The sequence below is a fragment of the Pristis pectinata genome, chromosome 11 (assembly GCF_009764475.1).
Source record: "Pristis pectinata isolate sPriPec2 chromosome 11, sPriPec2.1.pri, whole genome shotgun sequence".
NCBI lineage: Eukaryota > Metazoa > Chordata > Chondrichthyes > Rhinopristiformes > Pristidae > Pristis > Pristis pectinata.
The window spans coordinates 11,273,458-11,295,186 of record NC_067415.1 but is presented as its reverse complement, the minus strand read 5'-3'; the positions used below and the strand labels follow the sequence as shown (position 1 = coordinate 11,295,186).

Below are 21,729 nucleotides of genomic sequence, written 5' to 3'. Positions count from 1 at the left end.
TAGTAGCTTAATAATGGGGAAAAATGATAACTTGTTGGGAAATGTCTGTCAGGAGACAGCTCAATAGTTCTGTTGCCACTATTTTACCTGTAAGACATTTCTAATACTCTCAGCTTTAATTTCAGGTATGTGGGATAATAAATATTTTAATTTTGAACACAATTTTGAAATCTCAGAAGATTTTGTATTCAAACAATCAGGTTATAACTTTCCCCATCACTGATTCTTAGCCAAGAGAAACACAGTACTATCTACCAAGCAGATTTCCACAATCACTTCCCTAATCAGAATTATTCAGATAATGGAATTATTCAATTAATCTCATGTCCCTGGTTTATCCCCATTGATATGTAATCATCCTTCCTTCCCAAATTACATATGCAATATTCTTTTGAAAGCTATTATTGAATCTGCTTCCAAAAACCTTCCAAAAACCTTCCAAAAACTATAATGATCATAATGACTCACGGTGTTAGGAAAAAAGTCCCACTGTACTTTAGACAAGTCCCTAGTTATCGCCTTAACTGAAAGAAAACATCTAGAGAACTGCAATGTTTATTCTATATTGTACTGAGTCATAAAGTTGAACAATCACAGTATCTCTTTTAAAGAATCCACTAAGTGCAAACTCCAAACTCACAACGATTATAAAGCATATTTAACTTTTTAATGTAATGAAATGATCAATGCTACTACTCAATTAATCTTAACTATGACCAAAATCTACCTTGGTTGCATTGTGTTTATCACCAAATTCAGCGAAATCTTCAAAGTCAGTGGTATAATTACAGTTTGTTACCCATGACTCACTCAATGGGAAGATGGTTTCTGAACAGTACAAGATCGACGATGGTTGAAAAGGAGTGCCATGGAATGTCAGTTATAAAAACCACAATACTTTACCTGAAATAAATCTTCAGGCTTTTCCCCAGGGGCCGATAGGCACTGATTTGATCCGTCTTTAACAGCTGAATCCAGATGAGTGAAAAGTGGCCAAATGTAATCATTATTATAAAGGATATAGTCACACATCGAATTTGCAGTGCCTGATACCAGAAATGTGTTGGCAAGTTTTGTGTTCTTATATACTGCAAAAACAAATTTAAAGAATAGAATATAGAAATAGGTTATTCAACTTTTCATGGTACCAAAACTTTAAAATACCCTACACCATTTTTACAGATTGTCAATGACTGATAGAATTTATTGTTTACTGAAATCTACTTCCAAGGAAATATTCAAAATTGCAGACCAATTAACAGCTAAGTAGTGCGTGCAATTCTGAGAACTCTTTCACAAAATAACTGGTTGCACAACAGACTGATATATGACATGATATGCCAGGACATGTCGATGCAAGGAAAGAGGAAAGGGGATGTGCTGGAACTATTGAAGAACATTAGGATAGATAAGTCACCGGGGTCAAACAGGATATATCCAAGGTTATTACGGGAAGCTAGGGAAGAGATTTGGCGACAATCGTTGCGTCCTCACTGGCCACATGAGTAGTGCCGGATGATTGGAGGGCGGCAAATGTTGTTCCTTTGTTTAAGAAAGGGAGCAGGGATAACCCTGGGAATTACAGACCAATGAGTCTTGCTTCAGTGGTGGGAAAATTACTGGAGAAGATTCTTAGAGACAGGATTTATGGGCATTTAGAGAAGCATAGGCCGATTAGGGACAGTCAGCATGGCTTTGTGAGGGGCAGGTCATACTTCATGAGTCTGATTGAATTCTTTGAGGATTCAATGAAGGTAGAGCAGTGGATGTGGCGTACATGGATTTTAGTAAGACGCTTGATAAGGTTCCTCATGGAAGGCTTCTTCAGAAAGTCAGGAGGCATGGGATCCAGGGAAACTTGGCTGCGTGGATTCAGAATTGGCTCAGCCATAGAAGACAGAGGGTGGTGGTAGATGGAGCGTATTCTGCCTGGAGGTCGGTGACCAGTGGTGTTCCACAGTGATCTGTTCTGGGACCCCTGCTCTTTGTGATTTTTATAAATGACTTGGATGAGGATGTAGAAGGGTGGGTTAGTAAGTTTGCTGATGATACAAAGGTTGGTGGTGTTGTGGATAGTGTAGAAGGTTGCTGTAGATTAAAACAGGATACAGATAGAATGCAGAGCTGGGCTGAGAAGTGGCAGATGGAATTCAACCTGGATAAGTGTGAAGTGATACACTTCGGGAGATCAAATTCGAAGGCAGAATACAAGGTTAATGGCAGGACTCTTAGCAGTGTGGAGGAATAGAAGGAACTTGGGGTCCACGTCCATTGATCCCTCAAGGTTGCCATGCAGGTTGATAGGGTTGTTAAGAAGGCGTATGGAGTGTTGGCCTTCATTAGTCGGGGTATTGAGTTCAAGAGCCGTGAGGTGATGTTGCAGCTCTGTAGAACTCTAGTCAGACCACACTTGGAGTATTGTGTTCAGTTCTGGTCACCTCATTATAGAAAGGATGTGGAAGCTTTAGAGGGTGCAGAGGAGATTTACCAGTATGTTGCCTGGATTGGAGAGCATGTCTTATGAAGATAGGTTGAGGGGGCTAGGGCTTTTCTCTTTGGAGAGGAGGAGGTTGAGAGGTGACTTAATAGAGGTGTACAAGATGATAAGAGGCATAGATCGAGCGGACAGTCAGAGACTTTTTCCCAGTGCAACAATGGCTGACATGAGGGGACGTAATTTTAAGGTGATTGGAGGAAGGTATGGGGGGGGGGGATGTCAGGGGTAAGTTTTTTTTTTACACAGAGACTGGTGGGTGCGTGGAATGCACTACCTGCAGAGGTTGTGGGGGCAGATACAGTAGGGACATTTAAGAGACTCTTAGATAGACACATGAATGGTCGAACAATAGAGGGCTATGTGGGAGGGAAGGGTTAGGTAGATCTTAGAGCAGGATAAAATGTCAACACAACATTGTGGGCTGAAGGGCCTGTACTGTGCTGTAGTGTTCTATGTTCTAAGGTAACCTTTGAAAACATGATGTGGTATCTGAGAAGTATGGTTATAGGCAGCAATGTGGCTGTCTCAATTCCAGCAATCTAGTTTCATTATGACCGTCGATGCTGTAGTTTATAAATGAAAATAATCAATAAAAAACTGCAGATGCTGGAAATGTAAAATAAAAACAGAAAATGCTGTAAATATTCAGCAAGTCAGGCCACATCTGTGAGAAGAGAAAGAGTTAATGATTCGGATCAAAGGCCCTTCATCAGAATTGGTTCTTCAGAACTTCATCAGAACAATTCTGATGGAGGGCCTTCAACCTGAAATATTAACTCGGGACTTTATAAGTTCTCCCTGCAACTGCATGGGTCTCCCCCAGGGGCTTAAGCTTCTTTTCACATTCCAAAAGATATGACGGGTGACAGTTAATTGGCCACTGTAATCTACTCCTAGAGTGGGTGAGAGGAAGGAGAATAATGAGGCAGTGTATAGGCACACGAGGGAGAACAGTTTCCAAAGAAGTAAGTGGGGGGCAATGAAATTGCTCTCAGAACAGGTGTAGACTCAAAGGGCTGAATGGCCTCTTTCTCTACCAAAAGGAAATATGAGAAATATAAATATGGGAACTGAGACACAAACTGGGGCTGTGTTCACTTCAGCAGAAACATGATCAAAGCATTCACAATGTCATGGAAACTATTGAGAGCAAATAGTGATTTAATCTGCTGGTTAATGGATCAATATGTTTACAATAATTTGGGAAATTATAAAGTTTTCATTGATATTAGGTCCCAAATATCAGCAGCATTCCAATCATGGAAATGTGAAAATTAACAAAAAGCATAACCACCTTATGCATCAAATGTCTTTAGATGTGGTTAGTGGGAAGATACAAATAATAAACTCTTTAACCTTTATATTAGTGAGTATCAGTCTGAAAGTACTGGAATTAAATTTACGAAAACAATCTAATTTTCCCCCTTTACTTCTTCAACAGATAGTCAACTTCAACTTGTATTCAGACATGGTGGACTTAAGCAGCTTTAGGTGTTTATGCAAGTCTTCTCAGCATAGTAGTGCAGCTAGTAGAGCCGAGCTTTACAGCACCAGAGACCTGGGTTGGATCCTGACCTCCGATGCTACCTGTGTTGAGTTCTCACTCTCCCCTTTGTTTTCTTGCCCAAACTGTCTGGCCTAAGGATTGTGTAACCAAAAGATTGTCCATGAGTTATAGAGAGATACAGAACAGAAACAGGCCCTTCGGACCACCGACTCCACACTGACCACCAAGCACCCATTTTATACTAATCCTACATCATTTCCACTTTCCACATTTTCTTCAACTCGCCCCAGATTCTACCTCTTACTCACATACTCGGGGTAATGTACAGTGGCCACTTAACCTATCAACCTGCACGTCTTTGGGATGTGGGAGGAAACAGGAGCCCCTGGAGAGAATGCACAAAGTCACAGGGAGAAGGTGCAAAATGTGCAGAAATCGGCATCATTACCAGAGTGAACCACTTCTTGAAGGCAACTGATGCTGTTCGAATTAATCTGCTTCTCTGGAAAGCAGCTTTAGGATTTCCAGGTGATCTCATCTCACCAGCTGATTTTCAAACCAATGAGAAAATTGAGCACACATGCGAACGTGTGCAGGAGACAGAGGAATGCAGTTTAGTTCACAACTGTAATTGCTCTGCCCATGGATTAGAACATAGAACAGTACAGCACTGAACAGGCCATTTGGCCCATGACGTTGTGCCGATCTTGATGCCAATTTATACTAAATGTTCTCCTCCTGTTTGTCATCCATATCCCTCCATTCCCTTCATATTCATGTATCTATCTAAAAGCCTCTTAAACTCCACCAAACTGCCTGCTTCCACTCCTACCCCTGGTAACCCATTCCAGGCACCTACCACTGTCTGCGTAAAAAACTTGCCTCTCATGTTGCGTTGAAACATCGCCCCTCTAACCTTAAAAGCATGTCCTCTGGTGTTTGACATCTCTACCCTGGCAAACAGATTCTGACTGTCTACCCTATCTATACCTCTCACCATTTTAAAAACCTCTATCAGGTCTCCCCTCAGCATCCAACGCTCAAGAAGAACAAACCAAGTTTGTTCAACCTGTCCTTATAGCTCATACTCTCTAATCCAGGCAGCATCCTAATATACCTCTTTTGCACCCTTTCTGCTGTCCCCACATCCTTGGGGCAACCAGAACTGCACACAATACTCCATATGTGGTCTGACTAAAGTTTTATATAGCTGCAGCATAACTTCTACTTGTGCCAAAAGATTGTGCCAAGAATTAAACAGAAATTAAGCTGGGTCAGTATAACCTACCACGTAGGAGGCATGCAATTACTTACAGGACCAACAGACATCAATGAAGCAACCCAAGCTTTCTCTGGCAAACCAAACTTTTGTCAGCTTTCCTCTCCCCAGTTTCCTGTTTCTAGTTCATGTTAATCTCAAGTCAAATCTATTGTCATATGCACAAGTACATGTGTGCACAGGTGCAATTAAAAACTTACTTGCAGCAGCATTGCACGCACATAGCATTAGAGGCACTTCATTCAGAGGAAAAACATTAATTATACATAAATTATACAAGAATTGTACAAGAAAGAACATAATTAGAACCATAAAAAAAGCAAGATGCATTGTAGTGCAAAGTGGTCGCTGTGTTACTATGTTATACTATTCTCTCCAATTCTGTAAGGCACCCTGAGGAAGTCTGTTTTGCGAGGAACTCTTATTTTGTTTCAAAAAGGCTTCAGTAACAACGATACAAACATCCACGAGAGAGGTGGATTAAAAATCAAAGACATACAAGGAAAAACTTTACACAGAACCCTATCGGCAGAAGTATGATTACTTGAACACTCACATTGTGATGTTCTTGACGTTTTATCTAGTAAACCAAGTGATACGCAGGCATCTAAGAGACGTTCTGTCCCATCCACGGTAGTCTTTAATCTCTGAGCAATGTCTGAAGCTTCTAAGCCATCCTGTATGCTCAGTATATCAAATACCTTCAGTTTGGTAGCTGTGAATAAGACCTGCAGAGTAAAACCATAGCAGTCAGCCTCAGGGAAAAGTTAACGCTGTAAAAACCAAAAGAATATGTGAGAAACCTAAATACAACTACATATGATGGATATGGATACAGCATTAAATCATTTGAGAAGGTAATGTTTACAAAAGGTCCCACTTTAAATGTTTCACAAAGCTAACAAATGGAATTTTAACCTTACAAGCTTCAACAGTTAATGAAAGGCTGAGAATTTATTTCAATGCCAATAAAAAGAATTCATGGCTCCATGCTATTTAACCAAGGGGTGAAATTTATTCTTTCTGTTTTGCACAATTTATTTTGTAATTTATAGCAATTTTATGTCTTCGCTGCTGCAAAACAACAAACTTCATGTCATATAAGTCAGTGATAATAAACCTGATTCTGAACCTAAATCACAAGAACAAACCCAATGTCCTAATCTGTCCAATACAAGTTTTGTTCATTTGCTTCTGAAAACAAATGGTCTCTTCTTGATGCTGAATGTGATGCATGGACAGCAGTCTAGTCATGGTGGGGATGGGGAGGTTTGTGGCATGACAGGCTAGGTTGCACTGGTGTTCACATACAGTGGCATGCAAAAGTTTGGGCACCCCGGTCAAAATTTCTGTTACTGTGAATAGCTAAGCAAATAAAAGATGACCTGATTTCCAAAAGGCATAACGTTAAAGATGACACATTTCTTTAATATTTTAAGATTACTTTTTTATTTCCATCTTTTACAGTTTCAAAATAACAAAAAAGGAAAAGGACCCGAAGCAAAAGTTTGAGTACCCTGCATGGTCAGTGCTTAGTAACACCCCCTTTGGCAAGTATCACAGCTTGTAAACACTTTCTGTAGCCAGCAAAGAGTCTTTTAATTCTTGTTTGGGGCATTTTCACCCATTCTTCCTTGCAAAAGGCTTCTAGTTCTGTGAGATTCTTGGGCCGTCTTGCATGCACTGCTCTTTTGAGGTCTATCCACAGATTTTCGATGATTTTTAGATCGAGGGACTGTGAGGGCCATGGCAAAACCTTCAAGCTTGTGCCTCTTGAGGTAGTGCATTGTGGATTTTGAGGTGTGTTTAGGATAGTTATCCTGTTGTAGAAGCCATCCTCTTTTCATCTTTAGTTTTTTTTCACAGTGTGATGTTTGCTTCCAGAATTTGCTGGTATTTAATTGAATTCATTCTTCCCTCTACCAGTGAAATGTTCCCCATGCCACTGGCTGCAACACAAGCCCAAAGCATGATCGATCCACCCCCGTGCTTAACAGTTGGAGAGGTGTTCTTTTCATGAAATTCTGCACCCTTTTTTCTCCAAACATACCTTTGCTTAATGTGGCCAAAAAGTTCTATTTTAACTTCATCAGTCAACAGCACTTGTTTCCAAAATGTATCAGGTTTGTTTAGATGTTCCTTTGCAAACTTCTGATGCTGAATTTTGTGGTGAGGGTGCAGGAAAGTTTGGAGAAAAAAGGGTGCAGAATTTCATGAAAAGAACACTTCTCCAACTGTTAAGCACGGGGGTGGATCGATCATGCTTTGGGCTTGTGTTGCAGCCAGTGGCATGGGGAACATTTCACTGATAGAGGGAAGAATGAATTCAATTAAATACCAGCAAATTCTGAAGCAAACATCACACCGTCTGTAAAAAAGCTGAATATGAAAAGAGGATGGCTTCTACAACAAGATAACGATCCTAAACACACCTCAAAATCCACAATGGACTACCACAAGAGGCACAAGCTGAAGGTTTTGCCATGGCCCTCACAGTCCCCTGACCTAAAAATCATCGAAAATCTGTGGATAGACCTCAAAAGAGCAGTGCATGCAAGACAGCCCAAGAATCTCACAGAATTAGAAGCCTTTTGCAAGGAAGAATGGGTGAAAATCCCCCAAACAAGAATTGAAAGACTCTTAGCTGGCTACTTGCCAAAGGGGGTGTTACTAAGTACCGACCATGCAGGGTGCCCAAACTTTTGCTTCGGGCCCTCTTCCTTTTTTGTTATCTCGAAACTATAAAAGATGGAAATAAAAAAGTAATCTTGCTTAAAATATTAAAGAAATGTGTCATCTTTAACATTATGCCTTTTGGAAATCAGGTCATCTTTTACTCACTTAGCTATTCACAATAACAGAAATTTTGACCGGGGTGCCCAAACTTTTGCATGCTACTGTATAATGTGTACACATTCACACTTTGCAGTTATATTTCCATTGTAAATAGAAGAGGAACCATTGGCTAAAAGGCAAAAGGGTTATCTGACTAACCCTAACACTGGCTCAGACTGTATTTCTTTATTTTCTCTCTCAACTTGCATTAATGCCATTACGTTTATTTTGCTGTGTAAGTTATGTATAATTTATGATAGTTTATGTTAACTTATATTTGGCACGTTGGTAATGTACTGTGTGGCGCCTGTGAAACGCTAATTTTCAAGGCATTAATACCCTGGGCCTGCACGCCCATGACAATAAACAATGAATTAATTTGATTTTATAGAGGTCTATAAAATTATGAGGGATATAGATAGGGTCAATGCACACAGTCTTTTTCCCAGGGTTGAGGAATCCAGAATTAGAGGGCATAGGTTTAAGATGAGAGGGGAGAGATTTAATAGGAACTTGAGGGGCAACATCTTCCACCCAGATGGTGGTCAGTACATGGAATGAGCTGTCAGAGGAAGTGATTGAGGCAGGTACAATAACAATAGGTGCTTGGACAGTACATGGATAGGAAAGATTCAGAGGGATATAGGCCAAATGTGGGTAAATGGGACTAGCTTAGATGGGAATCTTGGTTGGCATGGACCAGTTGGGCCGAAGCACCCGTTTCTGTGCTGTATGACTCTATGGTTCTCTGATTCTATTATAAACTTGAACTTAAAAATCAAAAGCTCAAATTGAACTCAAGAACCTTTTTCTATGTGTGGATAATGTTTTAACCCATCAGGTCAAGTCAAATAACTTCAACGCTGTCAAAATAAAGTCTGTTCACAATTTAATTTCTGCACCTTTGATGCTTTGAAACCATCCACTAGGTCTGCAACTTTATGAAGACACTCATTCATCTCAATGTGGGTAGATGTCCTTGGGAAACCATGGTGCATTTCCACCAACTCTTGTGCCTTAGAAGTAACGTTTTGTAGGATTGAACCCAAACCTTTTAGCTCCTCTTCCTTCTGTGCGGTTTGGTTGGACTTCAGACTCATTTCTGCATCTACTTTCTTCTTGTGGTTTACAGAGTCACCCTCCAGCTCACTAGGCTTGGTTTTGCTTGTGATAGACTGGCTTTCTAACAAACTACAGATTTCATCCAGCTTCTTGCAGAAGTGATTAAGGGGAAATCCCACCACGTTGAAAAAGTCCCCATGAACATATTCAACTAACATTCCACCAAGTGCTTGAATTCCATAACCACCTGCCTTGTCCCTTGAAAAAAAAGAAACAGAAGTAAAATAGTGGAAAAACACTTGACTGCACAGAATTGTCAGAAACTATGAGACTGAATTAATAGAATATGATGAAAAGTAAATAAAATAGGACAGGAAGATTGAACTTGGAATGAAATAATCCATTAAATCATATGGGATTCCCTTTCAGACTTATCAAAGTTCCATCTCAAGATCACCACCACGATGTTAACCTGCAAGGTAGACAGACCTTTCTAAGGAGGAGGATTGTTGATGCTCAAATATTCAACTCCTCTGTTCACAGAAAAAATATAATTTTTTTAAATTGTAGGAAACATTTGCAGAGTACAACTATAATGTTGCTTGATTATATAGTTAAAAAGAACACATTTACGATCAAATAAATTTAAAATGACAGATCTAACTGCACGCTAAACAAGTGAAACTGGGTTTCAAGGTCTGAAAAAGCCTGTTTAAGACAAAAGAAATGAATATACTTAATAAGGAATTCTGTAAGTGCAGGGAACAAATTTCCAAAGTGATGACTTAACTTTTATATTAATAGAAACATAAATTGGAACCAACTATGATATATTTCTGAAACATTAACTCTTTTCTCCTTCCATAAATACTGCCTGATCTACTGAGAGTTTCCAGAATTTCCAGTGAATTATATATTTTCACTCATTTTACATCAACACACTGAACATTATTCATTAATAAGGAATCAGTCCTGTAAGCATTGTCAGAGAACCACAAGTAAATATGGAGACTCAAGAGACTGCAGATGCTGGAATCTGTAGCATCAAATGAAATGCTGGATGAACTCAGCCAGTCAGGCAGCATCTGTAGAGGGAAATAGACAGTCTATGTTTCCGGTCAAGATACATCTGGACTGGGAAAGGTGCCAACCCAAAACGTCAACTGTCCATTTCCCTCCACAGGTGCTGCCTGACTCGCTGAGCTCTTCTAGCATTTTGTTTATTGCTCCACAAGTAAATATGTCTGATTAATAACAAACTGATCCTACCAAGTTTCAAGCTAGTTACCAGTGGTGACTTGCTCCAGGGTATTACAATCAATAATTCTCCATTATACATAACATCCAAAAACAAAATTTAAGATAACATGGTCCTCAAATGAATAGGATGACTTCTCAGACCTCAACAAAAACTCCAGTACTGCAGTCACACTAATGGATCTGAGTACTATTAACCTTAATAAAGAAACACATTTTCAACACTCAAAATTACCAACAAAAAACAGCCAGGTAAAATAGTATGGCCACAATTAACACGTGGAATAAAACATGAGTGGGATCTGAATATTTTTTGTCTGTTCCTTCCCTTGGAACCTTTAATACTGGGCTTTCCCTGATTCAGATGATCCAAGTTTGAATGACATGTTAAAATGAGGTGCAAGTTCCTCTCCAAGTAAATGCATTCCTTAGAATAAGGTTCTCACTAATGTACTGGACAATATATTTATCACAAATTACCAACACTAAAAACAGATTACTGGCTTTCTGCATTAGTGTGAGTGTCATGATGTAGATTGGCCACATTACAACTCTGGTTACTGTTCAAAATACCGTCAGACAGTAAGCAACATTGGGTTTCAACAGATTCTATAAAAGCCCAAATCACTTTCTGCATGTTTATTTTGGATATGTAAGTATATAATAACTGATTTTCTACATGAACTGCTAAGAAATGTTAGTTGTTCTTTCCAGGGATTTTCATCTGTGGTCATTGACCATGCAAGCAGCTACTGAGAGAGATTCCATGGATCTTGCAAATTAGCAAGGCATCAAAAGACAAATGGCCTTTATCAGAAATACATTTTTTGTGCCCAAAAATGGAAAAAAAAACATTGCAATAATGTGCTCTAATACAGAACTTTAATTCTGGCCGTAAATTTGTGCTGCACATACATTGGCTCACCACTGTGTATGTACTCCCAGAGAAGCTCTTCAGACAGCTCTGAAAACTTGACCTTTGTTTCTTCATAAAAAACAGTAAAGTTGGTCTCCAGCTGGTTGTCTAGAAAAATGATGTCAGCTTGCGTTACCATATTAAAATTCACTGACCTTTATGCTTGTGGTAAGGGTCATACAACTATCTTAATCATTTACAGAAATCAGAGATAAGTAAGACAGACTTCTACATAATAAGAGAACCAATAAAATAAAATTATACAGAAAAATGTAATTAATCTGACACTCTCGGGACTTTGGTGGTGACGGACTACAATACTTTCTGGATTATTGGTTGTTATTCTATTAACACACTAATACACTTTCACTTTGCTTTTTAAGATGTTACAGTCTGATAATAAGTTTTCCGGTGAACCCAGTACATTTAAAGGGAGTGTGGGAGCTGGGGCCCTGGTGAGAGGAAGACAGCAAGGAAGGAACATGGGCGGTGAAGCCCCATGGTTCTAAGTAGAATTAGAGGAGACCAGATAAATGAGGGGAATGGGAAACAAAAGGGAGGGATGGATGTTTCAGTTGTACATTGTTGTGGTCAGTTATCATCTGGAATATGGTACAGAATGAACCAGCAATTATATACTGTTCTTGGAACAGTTTAACACAAATTCACAAGAAAAATACAAGGCTAGTAGATTAGATTAGGAGGACAAACCACATCATGAAAAGATCATGTGAGATTTGAATATTTAATTTCTGCCTGTTACTTCCCTCAGAAATATTGCTTGACTGAACAATAGATTTGTGTTAGGTACAGGTATCAAGGATTATGGAGTAAAGTCAAGGAAATATGGTTGAAGTCAGCCAACTGAGGAGCTAAATAGGCTTGAGGAAACTTACACTAAGAATTGATTTTGTTCAGATATGTGGACAAGTAAAGACACAAACACAATTACAATTCAATGCATGCATCAAAAATGTTATCTTCAAAGCATAATTAATAATAAAGCAGGAAAACATTCAGAAAAAAGACACCTTACCACTTTTGCAGATACATTGGACAACTGCAACCCCAGTGAAAACACTATGTTCTTCATTGCTGAGTCTAAGAAAAATACAGCAAGCACAACAAACTAGTACATAATGACCATACTTTGTACAACCAGAATGTTAAATGATCTTACAAAATAGCAACATGTTTCCATATCTCCTCTGTATACTTTGACATAGTCAAGTATCCCAAACACATCAATGCCCCTCCTCCACCGTCCATCATGTTCCAATTGTAACCTGAGCATTTCTACAATGCTTTTCCCATTCATCCCAGCACTAACCTCCAAAATTTCATGGATTTATCCAATTTCCCTTTATCCACATATTACCCCTGGCAAAATTATCCACATATTCCCTGAGAACACCCAGTTCTACCTCTTCATTCCACCCTCAGCCCCTCTTTATTTCTGCTGTCAAGTATTTTTATGTCAAAGATCTAATCTTCAATCAGCTGCAATCTCCTTTAAATAATCATTGGGAAGACCAAAGCCAACATCTATGGATCTTTCTAAGTCTACATTCAGCAGCGCCTCTCTGCCTCATCCTGGTCACCATTTTAGACTGGGTGACTCTGCTTGCTAACTTGTCATTCGAGTTAACTCGAGTCTGAGCTTTCAAATCTACATCCTGTCAAAAGGTAGCCCACTTCCATTTCTGACACTATTGCAAGATCCACCCTTACCTCAATCCATCTGTGAATGAAAGCCTCAACCAAGCCTTTGTAGATAAAGGCACAACCAAACCAGAGTTTGGCTGGCCAGTCTCAATAAGCAGCTCATCCAGAAATCAGCTTCTCAAATCCTTTTCAGATCCCACCACCCATCACTTTGCCAGCCTACAATGGCAGCAACGTATTCTGATCTCTCTTCAGAATTTGGGTTTCTCTTTATCTGCTCCTTTACAATCTCTACTATAGTCACAAAGATATTGTCAAAACCTTCCTCGCCCGCTTTTACCTCATTTGGCTTGCCATCATTGCTCACCTGAATCATCTTGAGATACTTTAATGTCACAGAAATACAAGTTAATTCATCATCTACAGATGGAAAAGAAACTAACCTCGATAGCATGTGGTACGCTACTTGTTTATTTGCAGGTTTCTCGAGAATATCGCCATGAATACACTGGAAAAGGGAATATAAAGATTAAAATCACATCTCAATCAAGTGAATTGTAAACTCCAAGAAAGATGATGTGATCACAGAGACACAAGAGACTGCAGGCCCTGGAATCTGGAGCAAAAAACAAATTGCTGGAGGAACTCAGCAGGTCAGGCAGCATCTATAGAGGGAAATGGACAGTCAACGTTTTGGGACTCATTCTTTCACGCTAATTATTTATAATCTGACCAAAGGCAGTAAAGAAAATGGGAGTTGCTGGGGGCGGGGCTTATCCATTCAATCGTTATCGTTTAACACCACTGGAAAATGCACTTTTAACAGGCAAAGCACTTCTGGTTGCAATGTTCACTGTGAGATGGCAGAATCCATTGACACTCAAAGGCCAGCTGGCACTGTAGAACTTTAGCAGAGCACGACACTGGAACTGGATTATGCCAGTAGTGGAAAATAAAGAAAACTGCAAATGCTGGAATCTGAAACAAAAACAGAATTGCTGGAAGCGTTCAGCCAGTCAAGCAGCACTGGTGGAAAGAGACATCAGTCAATGTTTCAAGGGACGCTTTCTCGGAATGCTTCAGTTCTGGGAAAGGGACACTGGCCCAAAACATTCACTGGTTTCTCTTTGCACAGCTGGCACTCGACTGTCTGAGTTCTTCCAGCATTTCTGTTTTTGTAACAGGATTACCTGATTCACATTCAATTAGAGCATTCTGGATTTACAGGTTAACTCCATCAACCCACACTGGCTCTGTAGTCTTGCTTTACCGTAAACTTAATTTCAAAATTTCTGTTGACCAAGCTTCAAACTTATTGGGATGGAAGGGCTGTGTCTGTCAGAGGGGCAGGTGAGATGAAGGTTGATGGGGAAGGGGGATTACAGATTCTCATGACAACAGGCAAAATTCTGTAAAAGCTACAATCCAAAATAAAACAAAGAATGGCAGAAATACTCAGGAAGGCAGGCGGCATGTGGAGAGTGAGACAGAGCTAATGCTTTGGGTCAATGACCATTCATCAGATGTGATGATGTCACCACTGAATGTCCTAGCTCTAATTTAATGCCTATGGCCCTTGTTCTCAAAACGTTCAAGGAAATTATCAATCCATCATATCAATTCCTTTGAAAAGCAAATCAATCTTTGTCCATATTATTCCTCCTATCATAATTAACCACATTAAAGCAGAAGGGAATTCAGAAGCTGTTTCTACTAAGATAAACAAGTGCCTTAATGACTACTGCCCAGTGGTTCTGACATCTACCATCACAAAGTGCTTCGAGAGGCTGGTCATGGCACACATTAACTCCAGCCTCCCAGACAACCTCAAACCACTGCAATTCGCTTACTGCCGAAACAGGGCTATGGCGGACGCCATCTCCCTGGCCCTACAATCACCTCTGGAGCATCTGGAGAGTAAAGACAGCTACGTTAGACTATTGTCTGACTACAGCTCTGCCTTCAATTGTATAACTCCAGGCAAACTCATCGACAAACTCTGAGCTCTGGGACTCAACACCTCCCTCTGCAACTGGATCCTTGACTTCCTGACCAACAGACCGCAATCGGTAAGGATAGTCCGCAATACCTCCGGCATGATTATTCTCAACACTGGTGCCCAACAAGGCTGTGTCCTCAGCCCCTACTCTACTCCCTATACACTCATAACTGCATGGCCAGATTCTGCTCGAACTCCATCTATAAGTTTGCAGATAATACCACCGTAGTAGGTCATATCTCAAATAATGATGAGTTGGACTACAGGAAGGAGATAGGGAGCTTAGTGACATGGCGTCAAGACAACAACCTTTCCCTCAGTGTCAGCAAAACAAAAGAGCTGGTCATTGACTTCAGGAAGGGGGGCAGTGCACATGCTCTTGTCTACATGACATGAGCAGGAGGGAGAACAGCCAGAAGTCGTGGTTCATGTTGGTACCAACGATATAGGTGGGAAGAGGGATGAGGTCCTGAAAAGTGAGTTGAGCGAGCTAGGCAGAAGGCTGAAGGACAGGACCTCAAGGGTAGCGATCTCGGGATTGCTGCCAATGCCATGCGATAGTGAAGGTAGGAATAGGAGGAGATGGCAGATAAATGCGTGGCTGAGAAGTTGGTGCAGGAGGGAGGGTTTTAGATTTTTGGATCATTGGGATCTCTTCTGGGGAAGGTGGGACCTGTACAGAGAGGACGGGTTACACCCAAACTTGAGGGGAGCCAATATCCTTGCAGCCAGGTTTGCTAGGGTGGTTCAGGAGGGTTTAAACTAGATTGCGAGGGGGAAGGGAACCGGAGGAGTAGGTCAGAGGAAGGAGGGGATGGGGAAAAGTCAGATCTTACAGGTAGAGAGGCTTTGAGGAAAGAGAAGCAGAGTACAGGGTATAAAAGTAGTAAGGTGGATGGGCTAAAGTGCATTTACTTGAATGTGAGAAGCATCAGGAATAAGGGAGATGAACTGAGAGGGATAAGTACATGGGACTATGATATTATGACTATTACAGAGACATGGCTGACATCGGGGCAGGAATGGATATTGAATATTCCTGGTTTTCAGTGTTTTAAAAGGGATAGGGAGGGTGGGAGAATAGGAGGCGGGGTGGCGATACTGGTCAGGGACACAGTTACAGCTGCATGAAGGGTAGATAATGTAGAAGGATCCTCTCTAGAGTCAATATGGGTGGAAGTTAGGAATAAGAAAGGGGCAGTTACCCTCCTGGGAGTATTCTATAGGCCCCCCAGTAGCAGTAGGGATACTGAGGAGGAGATTGGGAGGCAGATTTTGGAGAGATGCGAAACTAACAGGGTTATTATAATGGAAGACTTCAACTATCCAAATATTGATTGGCACCGACTTAGTGCCAAAGGTTTAGACGGAGCGCAGTTTGTTAAGTGTGTCCAGGATGGATTCCTGACACAGTATGTTGACAGGCGGACTAGAGGGAATGCCATATTAGATCTAGTTTTGAGTAATGAACCGGGACAGGTGACAGATCTATCGCTGGGTGAGCATTTGGGGGACAGTGACCACTGCTCCATAACCTTTAGAATTGTCATGGGCAGGGAGAGGAGCAAAGAGGATGGGAAGATATTTAATTGGGGAAAGGTGAATTATGAGGCTATAAGGCGAGAACTTGGGGAGTATAAATTGGGGTGACATTTTTGAAGGGAAATGTACTATGGAGATGTGGTCAATGTTCAGGGATCTTTTGCAGGATGTTAGGGATAAATTTGTCCCGGTGAGGCAGAGAAGGAATGGTAGGGTGAAGACAAGAGAGGCGAAACAACCAGTTAGGAAGAAGAGGGCAGCATACATAAGGTGTAAGCAGCAAGGATCAGACAGCGCTCATGAGGAATATAGAGTAGCAAGGAAGGAACTTAAGAAAGGGCTGAGGAGAGCGAGAAGGGGACGTGAAAAGGCTTTGGCGAGTAGGGTTAAGTAGAATCCCAAGGCTTTTTTCTCGTATGTAAAGAGCAGAAGGATGGCAAGGTAGGTCCGATTAAAGACAAAGATGGGAGGATGTTGCTGGAAGCTGTGGAAGTGGGTGAGGTTCTCAATGAATACTTCTCTTCAGTATTCACCAAGGAGAGGGGTCTTGATGATGCTGAGAACAGTGTAGGTGAAGGTAATGCTCTAGAGTATGTAGATATTAAGAGAGAAGATGTGTTGGAGTTGTTAGAAAATATTACGACAGATAAGTCCCCGGGGCCTGACGGAATATTCCCCTGGCTGCTTCGGGAGGCGAGGGAGGAGATTGCTGAACCATTGGTTAGGATCTTTGAGTCCTCATTGTCAACGGGGATGGTACCGGAGGATTGGAGGGTGGTGAATGTTGTCCCCTTATTCAAAAAAGGTAGTAGAGATAGTCCAGGGAATTACAGACCGGTGAGCCTTACGTCTGTGGTGGGTAAGCTGTTGGAAAGGATTCTAAGAGATAGGATCTATGAGCATTTGGAGAAACATGGACTGACAAGGGACAGCCAGCATGGCTTTGTGAGGGGAAGATCTTGCCTCAGAAGCCTGATAGGGTTCTTTGAGGAGGTGACCAGGAAGATCGATGAGGGTAGTGCAGTGGATGTGGTCAACATGGATTTTAGTAAGGCATTTGACAAGGATCCACATGGTAGGCTTCTTCAGAAGGTCAGAGGCCAAGGGATCCGGGGAAGCTTGGCCATGTGGATTCAAAGTTGGCTTGCCTGTAGAAAGCAGAGGGTTGTGGTGGAGGGAGTGCATTCGGATTGGAGGGCTGTGACTAGTGGTGTCCCACAGGGATCAGTTCTGGGACCTCTACTTTTTGTGATATTTATTAATGACTTAGATGAGGGGGTGGAAGGCTGGGTTAGTAAGTTTGCAGATGACACAAAGATTGGTGCTGTTGTGGATAGTGTGGAGGGCTGTCAAAGCTTGCTGAGGGATATCGATAGGATGCAGAACTGGGCTGACAAGTGGCAGATGGAGTTCAATCCAGAGAAGTGTGAGGTAGTACACTTTGGAAGGACAAACTCCAAGGCGGAGTGCAAGGTAAATAGCAGGATTCTGGGCAGTGTAGAGGGATCTGGGGGTTCATATCCACAGATCACTGAAAGTTGCCACACAGGTGGATAGGGTAGTTAAGAAAGCTTATGGGATGTTAGCTTTCATAAGTCGGGGGATCGAGTTTAAGAGCTGCGAAGTAATGATGCAGCTTTACAAAACTCTGGTTAGGCCACACTTAGAGTACTGTGTCCAGTTCTGGTCGCCTCATTATAGGAAGGATGTGGAGGCATTGCAAAGGGTGCAGAGGAGATTTACCAGGATGCTGCCTGGATTAGAGAGTATGGATTATGAGGAGAGACTAAAGAAGCTAGGGCTGTTCTCATTGGAGAAGAGGAGGAAGATGAGGGGAGACATGATAGAGGTATACAAGATATTGAGAGGAATAGATAGAGTGGACAGCCAGCACTGCTTTCCCAGGGCACCAATGCTCAATACACGAGGGCATGGCTTTAAGGTATTGGGTGGGAAGTTCAAGGGTGATGTCAGAGGGAGGTTTTTCACCCAGAGAGTGGTTAGTGCATGAAATGCGCTGCCTGGGGTGGTGGTGGAGGCTGATACATTGGACAAGTTCAAGAGATTGTTAGATAAGCATATGAAGGAATTTAAGTTAGAGGGATATGTGAGAGGAAGGGGTTAGATAGTCTTAGGTGTGGTTTGAAGGGCAGCACTACATGGTGGGCCGAAGGGCCTGTATTGTGCCGTATTGTTCTATGGTACATCAATGATGCTGAGGTCGAGAGGGTTGAGAGCTTCAAGTTCTTAGGAGTGAACATCACCAACAGCCTGTCCTGGTACAACCACATTGACGCCACAGCCAAGAAAGCTCACCAGTACCTCTACTTCCTCCAGAGGCTTAAGAGATTTGACATGTTCCTGTCAACCCTCACCAATTTTTATCAGTGCACCACAGAAAGCATCCTATCCATACCAAGCCATGATCCAAAGCATCACGGCTTGGTACGGCAACTGCTCTGCCCGTAACTACAAAAAACTGCAGAGAGTTGTGGACGCAGCTCAGCACATCACCAAAACCAGCCTACCCTCCACAGACTCTGTCTATACTTCTCGTTGCCTTGATAAAGCAGCTAACATAAACAAAGACCCCACCACACCCGACATTCTCTCTTCTCCCCTCTCCTAATGGGCAGAAGATACAAAAACCTGAAAGCACATATTACCAGGCTCAAGGACAGCTTCTATCCCACTGTTATGACTATTGAACAGTTCCCCAGTACAATAAGATGAACTCTTGACCTCACAATCTACCTCGTTTTTACCTTGCACCTTATTGTCTACCTGCACCGCACTTTCTCTGTAACTGTTACACTTTATTCTGCATTCTGTTATTGCTTTACCTTGTACTACCTCAATACACTGTGTAATGAATTGATCTTAATGAAGAATATACAAGACAAGTTTTTCACTCTACCTCGGTAAATGTAGCAAATAAACCAATTCCATACTATTACGACAAATAAAACAAATTATAATTAGTACACTTTTTCCCCCATACTGCTGCTGGGCATTTACTTCAAAATGGAAAGAGAAGAATTCAAATGGTATATCCACTTTTCAGAGATATTTTTCAAACCGTATTTTCTATGCTGGCTTACCACAACAGTGTCTGCACCAATGACAATGTCTGGAGTCTTGAAGTGTTTCTGTTGAAGGAATAAAAATGTAGATAGTCTTATTACCATTCTTCCAAGTAGAAAAGTGAGGAGTTCAAGATTAAGAAAAGTATCTGGAAGTGCAATTTAAGTAAATGTATTTTGGAAAAACTTTGGAAACATCGATTTTTGTAGCAATTTTTAAAAAAATAATATTGCGATGCAGCAGAAGCCATCAAACGAAGCTATATTGCGGGTTGCTGAATGGAGAACAATTACATTTGGACAAGACCAGGAAATGCTGGAGATACTCCATAGGTCAGGCAGCATCTGTACTAACTCAATGTAACTGTACTGTGTAATGAATTGACCTGTACGATCGGTATGCAAGACAAGTTTTTCACTGTACCTCGGTACAAGTGACAATAATAAACCAATACAAAGAATTTCAAATTAGAGTCATAGAGCAATACAGCACAGATACAACCAGTCCATGCCGACCATGGTGCCCACCCAACTAATCTCAATTTCCTGCATTAGGCCCATATACCTCTAAGCCCTGACCCTCATGTACCTATCCAAGTGCTTCTTAAATGATACTATTGTACCTGCCTCAACCACTTCCCCTGGCAGCTCATTCAATATACTCGCTATCCTCTGCGTGAAAAAGTTGACCCTGAGGTCCCCTTTAAATCTTTCCCCCTTACCCTAAACCCGTGCCCCTTAGTTTTAGACTCCCCTACCGTGGGGAAAAGACTGTTACAATCCACCTTATCTATGCCTCTCATAATTTTAAACACTTCTATAAGGTCGCCCCTCATTCTCTGATATTCCAAGGAATAAAGACCTGGCCTGGCCAATCTTTCCCTATAACTCAGGCCCTATCATCCTAGCAACATCCTCATAAATCCTCTCTGCACTCTTTCCAGTTTAACTACATCTTTCCTGTAACAGGGTGACCAAAAATGTACATTGGTACTCCAAAGTGCAGCCTCACCACCGACTTATACAACCGCAACATAATGTCCCAACTCCTCTCTTCAATGCACCCTTTGCATCTGAGCCTCAGAGCCAGTCACAGTGCCAGAAAGCTGATTGCTCCTGCTAGCCCCTGAAAGATCATCCCACCAACTACACCACACCCCCCCCCAACAGTATCTAAAGAGGTATACCTGTTAGTGAGGGGAACCCTGCACTGTCTGCCTACTGTCCTTACTTTTCCTGCCTGCCACCCATCTACGTGAAGCCTACACCTTAGGCGTGACCACTTTGCATCAACACTGTCAGATGGGGAAGAGAAGGGAAGATCTGTTCACTGGTGACATCACTTTGCAAGTGTCAGCAGTTCTGGAGGATGATTTGTTGAAAGTGAAGGTGGTGGGAAGGAAAGCAAAAACAAAGTGAATTCTTTGCTGGGAGAGGCAAGAAGGGCTCAGACTAAAAAGTGAGGGAAAGGAAATGGACAGAGACACAGGCACTCTCATCTCAACTGAAGGAGAAACCATAAACCATGAGGGAAAAAAAGGGAAACATTTTGGAAGCACTGGCATGGAAAATAGCTTTAAACTGTGCTTAGGTGTAACTTCACTGCTTCATCTTGCAATTGCTGGTTCCAGAATTCTGGGTTCTTCAGAAAATTGAGAAATTTCATTTAGTCCCTTTTGTGGTGGCTTAATGCTCTTCAGACAGATTTGCAATTCAGAATGGTTGTCAAAATTGGTCGTGATAACTTGGTAAGTCTTTGATTTCTTAAGCAGTGTGCACATTCAAAGCCAAATATGCATTATAAGCTAGACCTAATTATATAGACTATTTAAAGATTGTGGGTTTACTGTATCACCCAGAAAGCACACCTTCAATGTGCCACCAAAAGGAAAATCAGAATATTAAACTCAGTGTTTAGTTTATATTGTGTGTTTCTCAGGCATTGTTCAAATACTTTTAACTTGCCACTTTGCTTTTTTTAAGATGTTGATCTCACTTATTTGCTATTTGACATTTCAGTATTTTTCTTAAGTAACCCATGCACAGACGGCCACTTTAAGCAGAGGCAACCATCTTAATGCACTCAA

General features: G+C 41.3%; 1 protein-coding gene across 2 annotated transcripts in view; it reads right to left on the bottom strand.

Annotated features, from left to right (window-relative positions):
* The window catches only part of asmtl (acetylserotonin O-methyltransferase-like), a 39,471-nt gene that overhangs the window by 6,133 nt on the left and 11,609 nt on the right, over positions 1-21,729 (bottom strand). For both annotated transcript variants that reach the window (XM_052025945.1, XM_052025944.1), the window contains exons 4-10: positions 19,661-19,708; positions 13,462-13,526; positions 12,390-12,454; positions 11,353-11,461; positions 9,021-9,438; positions 5,840-6,011; positions 904-1,088 (exon numbers count right to left, since the gene is read on the bottom strand). In XM_052025945.1, the coding sequence (XP_051881905.1) occupies positions 904-1,088; positions 5,840-6,011; positions 9,021-9,438; positions 11,353-11,461; positions 12,390-12,454; positions 13,462-13,526; positions 19,661-19,708 (1,062 nt within the window). The remainder of the gene's footprint in view (positions 1-903; positions 1,089-5,839; positions 6,012-9,020; positions 9,439-11,352; positions 11,462-12,389; positions 12,455-13,461; positions 13,527-19,660; positions 19,709-21,729) is intronic.